The 6,899-nt window shown below is 38.4% G+C and overlaps 1 protein-coding gene across 1 annotated transcript; it reads left to right on the forward strand.

Annotated features, from left to right (window-relative positions):
- Positions 1–4,214: 4,214 nt before the first annotated feature.
- LOC148731873 (uncharacterized) lies at positions 4,215–6,604 on the forward strand. The gene is made up of 3 exons (XM_088761348.1): positions 4,215–4,725; positions 5,223–5,372; positions 5,454–6,604. The coding sequence occupies exons 1-3, from the start codon at positions 4,425–4,427 to the stop codon at positions 5,981–5,983; spliced, it is 981 nt and encodes a 326-aa protein (XP_088617474.1). The 5' UTR covers positions 4,215–4,424; the 3' UTR covers positions 5,984–6,604.
- Positions 6,605–6,899: the final 295 nt, after the last annotated feature.

A 6,899-nucleotide genomic window follows, 5' to 3' on the forward strand; every position in this document is an offset into this window, starting at 1 on the left:
GCTTGGGAGATTGGGCGATCACTCCTATGTTTTAAACATTATCAAATAAAGTTATTCTTATCCTTATTACCACGGAATTTTCATTGAAAATTATTTCAAACTCTTTGAGAGCAACAGGTGATTATGATTTTAGTTTTAAATACAATGAATATGTGAAGTTCATATATTTGAACTGCGGTATTAGATATGTATGATGCACGATCCTCGCAGTAGTGAGCGCTATTTATGCAATAGCGAAAATCAGACCTGAAAAAAATTAGGCCTGTACGGGATTCGAACCACTGACCTCTGCGATACTAGTGCAGCGCTCGACTAATTGAGCTAACAAGCCAACTGGGAGCAGGCCGTTAAGTTGATTCGTAATAAAACCGTAATGATAAATCAAATACAATGAATGTGTGAAGTTCATATAGTTGAACTACGGTATTAGATATGTATGATGCACGATCCTCACAGTAGAGAGCGCTATTTATGCAATAGCGAAAATCAGACGCGAAAAAAATTAGGCCTGTACGGGATTCGATCCACTGACCTCTGCGATACTAGTGAAGCGCTCTACCAATTCAGCTAACAAGCGTTTTTTAAAACAAGCCTTTGGCTCGGGAGATTGGGCGATCACTCTTATGTTTTAGACATTATCAAATAAAGTTATTCTTATCCTTATTACCACGGAGTTTTCCTTGAAAATTATTTCAAACTCTTTGAGAGTAACAGGTGATTATGATTTTAGTTTTATTGAAAGCGGAATGGAAGCATATAAAAGAAAAAAAAAGTTTTATTGTTGATATTTCCTGTATATGCAGATGAGGTACCAGTCGAAAGCCTTATTATCTGGCGATGTTTACAACGAAACTAAGATTTCCCGCCCAGCCAGTGTGAAGCAGAATGAAGGCTTTATTTATGCTGATAACCCAGATCGTGGTAAGAATATCCTTATGGCACTGTTTGGATGTATAATGTTACATTTACATTTGCATGAGTCTGCCGTGGTGGAATTCAACAAACTAGTATAGGCAACCCTAATTGTTTTCCTTGTTACTTGGACGACTGTTACTTCGAGCGTTAGCCCTTCGTCAAAGCGAGTGCGCTCTGACGAAGGGCTAACGCTCGAAACGTCAGCCTTTTAACTCTCTAGGTGGCCAATTTAAAATTTCAACTAAGTTGATATAACCAAAATACAGGAAACGTGGTTGCGTAATGAACCCATTTTGTTACAAGGTCTCGAGATTACGCAACTGGTCTGCGTCATTCAATAAAAATCTAACTTCAACCTTTGAATTTGTTCAAATCTAACCTTCTATCGTTATAGCGACCCACTTCAGAGCAAATGCGCTCAGACGAAGGGCTTACGCTCGAAACGTCAGCTTTTTAACCTTTTACGGTGGCAAATTTACAATTTCAACTAAGTTGATATAACCAAATTACAGGAAACTTGTTGCGTAATCAGTCCTGTCGTTCGTAATGGCGAAGGTCTTCTGGCCCTTAAACATTTTTTTGATCAACGTATTGTTAAGGAACCTAAAAGTGAAACACTACTACGCTTAGCCGAACTAGTGCTCACACTCAATTGTTTTTCATTCGGGGACAACTTTTTCAAACAAACCAACGGTGTAGCCATCGGTACCAAAATGGGACCTAGCTCTGCCAATCTTTTTGTAGGTTTTGTCGAACACCAATTTTCAGCCAATACAACGGCTCCAAACCTGAACTCTATGGTCGCTACATCGACGACGGTATCGGCGCTACCTTCTCTCCCAGAGAGGAGCTGACTGAATTCATAACCGCAGTCAATTGTTTTCACCCGGCTCTGTATTATACCTGGGAAATTTCTGACAATTCTTTATCCTTTTTAGCCATAAAAGTTTCAATTGAAGGCCACGGTTTATGCATTAGTGTGTATTACAAACCTACAGACTCGCATAATTACTTGTTGTATTCGTCTTCGCATCCATCTCATGTTAAGAATTCTATTCCTTTTTCTCAGTTTGTAAGTCTTCGTCGTTTTATAAAGTGATGACTGATTTCCACCACAAATCAGAGTCAATTTGCCAGTTTTTCGATAAACGTGGTTACCCTGTTTCTGTCGTTCAAGTGGGTTACCACCGCGCCCAACTTATTGATCGGCATTCAGCACTACAAACGTCACAAAAGGAAGATTCCGACGGCATTCCATTCACTCTCACGTTTCACCCTCACAACCACTCAGTTAAATCCATCATTCTTTAAAACTTTAAATTACTTCAAAACGATGCAGAGACAAGCACTGTCTTTTCGCAGCCTCCGCTCATTTCCTTCAAACGCGACAAAAACATTGGCGATTTTTTGGTCAGAAGTTCTTTTCAGACTAATGACCAACCAGGCACTTTTAAATGTGCTCGTGCACGATGCAAAACTTGTCCTTTTATTCACAACACTGAGAAAATATCGGGACCCAAACGATCCATTAAGATCACCGATCACTTCACGTGCACCTCCGCCAATGTAATCTATTGCATAACTTGCACTTATTGCAAAAAGATATACATCGGCGAAACAGGCAGAAGACAAGGTGACCGATTTCGAGAACACCTTCGCGACGTGGAAAGGAAGGATAGGGACACATCGAAACCAGTCGCTAGACGTTTTAATTTACCTAATCATTCTAAGCAACAGATGGCAATCTGCGGTCTTTCCTTACACTTAGGTAGCACGGAAAGCCGTAAAACTCTTGAACAAAAGCTCACCTTTCAAACCGGCAGTCTAAATCCCACAGGTATCAACGAACGATTTTCATTCCACTAATTCATTCGTTTTTTTCATATTGATAAGTTCTGTAAGCGAGCTTTACGTTATGGTTACACCAGCAAATACACTCCCATAATGGATGTAATTAAAATGAAAGACAGGCTTCTTTAGGACGAGATAACCTCTGACAGCGCAAATCCATTACATGAACTATTACCAGCTCAGAGAGCTAGGACCCTCAGGAAAAGAGGACATAATTACATCCTGCCTCTAGTTAGAACTGTACGTTTTAAACGTTGCTTTTTTAATATATGTGTTTTCGAATTTGTGTAGCCACTTAGTCTTCAATAAACTTATTGAATTTATATATGTAGGAAATTGTAAGTCCATACGTTTTGTCTCTGGACGTGTTTCTTTTATTTTTTCCAAGTCAATAAAGATCTTATCCATCTATCTTTCTCGTTGCCATGTTTCCACCAATAACGTGGCTCCATTCTCTGCCTTTAAAAGCACACAGAGCCCACAATTCCTCTATTCGCTCCGACAAAGGGCTAACGCTCAAAAAGTCACCTTTTTTAATCGTTACGGTGGCCAATTTACCAATTCAACTTTGTTGATATATGCAAATAATTTCGTTACCCCCACCGACGCAGCCCCAAACAGTTTCTTTAGAAACTATCAGCCTTTATTCATTTATATGCCTGACAGCCGAAGGTTTTAAATTTCGCAAATTTTCGCATCTATGTCAACTAAAAGCAATCCTCGCGGTCAGGCGATGTAGTGGTTCAGCAAACTTACATGGTTTACAAAAACAATTATTCACCTCAGTGTCAGTGAAAGTAGTGGATATCTACCTCCACTTCGGTAAGTAGTTGTTAATTATAGCTTATATTCTTGATCGTTCATCTGTCTACATATTGTTTACATTTAATTTGGTCAAGTGTTTTTTAAGACGAACCTTTGGTTTGGGAGGTTCTATGTTTTAGACATTAAATAAAGTTATTCTCATCCCTATCACTACGGATTTTTCACTGAAAATATTTCAAACTCTTTGAGAGTAACAGGTGATTACGATTTTATTTTTATTGAGAGTGGATGATGCAACTATGTAGAAGAAAAAAGAAAGCTTCATTGTTAATGTAGCCTCCACATCTACATGAAGTGCTAGTCAAAAGCTTTATTATCTGGCGATGTTTATTGCATCAAAGTAGAAAATTCCGTGCGGGATATTTTACTCTGAGATGAGCTTACTCCCTTTTCAAATAACGTTTGTGCATTTTTGTTCCTGTTTTTCCGAGATATAAAACATGTACCACTGCTAGATAATTGTTCAATGATAGATTGAAAGATTTACTACAAAAGTAGATTTTTGCAGCTGACCATGATCTTAAATTGTTAAACATTTACGAAATGTCAGAGTTGAACTGCAAACTCAAAATACAAATGTTATAAATATTTTAAAAGGTTTAATTAATTTTTTTATAAAATTTTTTTATTCCTTAGTTTGGATTTTATGCCACAAAAGATGCAAAGTGTCAAAGGGTCTATCCGTCAATTTAGGTACTGTGTGCAGTATAACTGTTTAAAGTTGCATAATTTCTAGATATTAATTGAGAAAGATTTCTAAAGCTATATCCAGTTGGTATTTGAGGTCTTTGGGTGACAAAAATCGTCAAGACTGGAAGCACTGCCGATGACAGATGGCTGTTTTCTCGTTTTGGTTCATTTTGGCATCGTATTCAATGAAAACATTTGCTCAGCGATGCAAATTAACACAGCGATCTGAACATGGCTTCGTTCTACTTGATCACGTTTACGAATCGTTCACTGTGGACCGGTTGGTTTCGTGTTACATTGCCTGCAATTCACAGCCTGCGTGCCAAAGCCTTAACTTTAGGCTGATGGACAAAACTTGCCAGTTTAACGACGAAACTAAGATTTCCCGCCCAGCCAGTGTGAAGCAGAATGAAGGCTTTATTTATGCTGATAATCCAGACCGTGGTAAGGATATCCTTAAGGACCTGTTTGGATTTTTAATGTTACGTTTATAGTTACATGGATCTGCAATGGTGTAATTCAACAAAATAGTGTGGGCAACCAAAATTGTTTTCCTTGTTACTTCGAAAACTGCAAAAAATTACGAGAGAAACTTACAGGAGACTTTGTTACGTAATGAGTCCATTTCGTTACAAGGTGTCGAGATTACGTAACTGATCCGCGTCATTCAATAAAAATTTAACTTCAACCGTTAAATTTGTTAAAACCTAACCTTCTATCGTCATATCGACCAATTTATGACTGCCAAACGAAACAGATGCTACCCCGTCAAGAACCTTTAGTTAAACTTTAACATACCAACCATAAATTACGATATAAAGTGTTCAATACCTAGTGACAGTTACTTTAGTTTAAGAAGTTCAATTGTGCCATTTACAGTCGGATGACATGTTGTTGACGCATGCTAAGTATTATGATTTCTTTGCATACTTTATTTTTAGCTTTGGTCGGGTCAGTTCCCTTTAGATCTGCAAAGTCTTGTCAAGATATAATGCAGAGGGGAGATTCTACGGGGAATGGAGACTACTGGATCGACTCAGGAGGAAACGGGAGCCCCTTCAAGGCTTTTTGTGACATGACAACTGATGGAGGTACGGTTGTGCTTTGTTTTTCCAGTTTTTTAATTTTTTTTTTCAAGAATAAAAATCATTATGATGTTTTTTAACTCAAAGGAGGCTGGATGTTGGTGTTGAACGTTATTTTGGGAAGCTCTCGATCCCCATGGTGGAATGGCGTCGCCGAAAAAACTTTTCAAGGAATCAGTAACTATAGAAACGGCACAATGGCCTTAGCCAAAAGCGCTATGAAGCAGCTACAAGCCCACACAAACTTCACCCAAATAAGATTTCACTGCAGTAAAGAAAAAGGAACAACATTCCACGTCGCAACGACTCTGAACAACAAAGGTGCAGAAGTGGTGCGATTTTTCAGCGGTGAAAGAGATGAAATGCCAGATTCGTGTGACTCCTTTGTTCGTATGGATGGCGATAACTCAAGGCTGGCTCAGAATTGTTTGAAATGGGCGCGCCATGGTAAATGGGGACATTCTAAGCATAGTGCTGGGGAGAAGCGCCTGTACCACCACGCAGCATTTGTAACCAGCAAATATCACTGGGCGATTTCTTTCCCTGGCAGACGGAAATGTGATGATAATAACGACAACGTGTCAACCGAAGACTTTTGGAAAATCTATGTTCGTTGAAACATCGTCACAGAGAGATGTCTCTGAAATGAAGTTGATGCAATTGCATCCTGGTAGCGAGAATTTAGCGCACAATCAGAGCTTCATTCCACTGACGATCTCCGTGAAAAGGAACACGGGCCAGAGCCAATTTTCATGAAGAATGCACATATTGTGTACTTGTTGAACTCTTGTTGATGCTGTAGATATTATCTTAATAGCAGAGTTATCTAGTCTGCTTATCCCACTCATTTGCATTTATTTGAAATGCGAAGCGTGTAAATGAAATCACTGCAAACAATTAACTGGAAGGAAAAGTATGAACATTTCTTGTGCAACTGAAAATCTTTTCTCAGCATTTTTTTTTTAGTTATGCAAAGACTAGATTGTATACTGCTATAAATGAGTTACCGATTTTGCCCACACGTAGTGAAAAAGGTAAACGTACATTATTTAAGAACTAAAATACTATAACGGTCATAGAACTCCGTTTACAAAAACACGAATAGAAAGCATTTTGAATTAGTGTCCTTAAACCTCCCGTTAAAACCGAAGTAATCACAACAGCCAATCAGTGAAACGAGAAATTTATATCACGAGGGGCCGATGAGAACTTAAATAAAAAACAAGAAAATCGCTTGACGCGGGTTTAACTTTGAATCTGATTTGTTGAGGAAACTGTGCAATTTTCTGACTAATTACAAAGCAGAGTGATGCAGAACTCTCGCGATTCCAGATAACTTTCGACACTTGCTTTATTATCTTACCATGAAGTTGTTCACCTTCGGCGAAGTACTGATAGGTTTTTATTGTAGATAGGAGTTCACGGCCAAAGGAGATTAGCACACTTTGATGATTTATTTCCTTCTTGACGAAAATACCTTTTTCGTAATAACAAGTACGTTTTAAGGTTTTGATTTAATATTTTGGAAATTGT

The sequence above is a fragment of the Stylophora pistillata genome, chromosome 5 (genome assembly GCF_964205215.1).
Source record: "Stylophora pistillata chromosome 5, jaStyPist1.2, whole genome shotgun sequence".
NCBI lineage: Eukaryota > Metazoa > Cnidaria > Anthozoa > Scleractinia > Pocilloporidae > Stylophora > Stylophora pistillata.

What these genes read in the sequence shown, in the direction of transcription:
- LOC148731873 (XM_088761348.1), top strand. Translation starts at nt 4,425, where the DNA reads ATGGCTGTTTTCTCGTTTTGGTTCATTTTGGCATCGTATTCAATGAAA. An exon ending in TGCTGATAATCCAGACCGTG is followed by an intron (nt 4,726 to 5,222) that starts GTAAGGATATCC and finishes CTTTATTTTTAG; the next exon opens with CTTTGGTCGGGTCAGTTCCC. An exon ending in TGACATGACAACTGATGGAG is followed by an intron (nt 5,373 to 5,453) that starts GTACGGTTGTGC and finishes TTTAACTCAAAG; the next exon opens with GAGGCTGGATGTTGGTGTTG.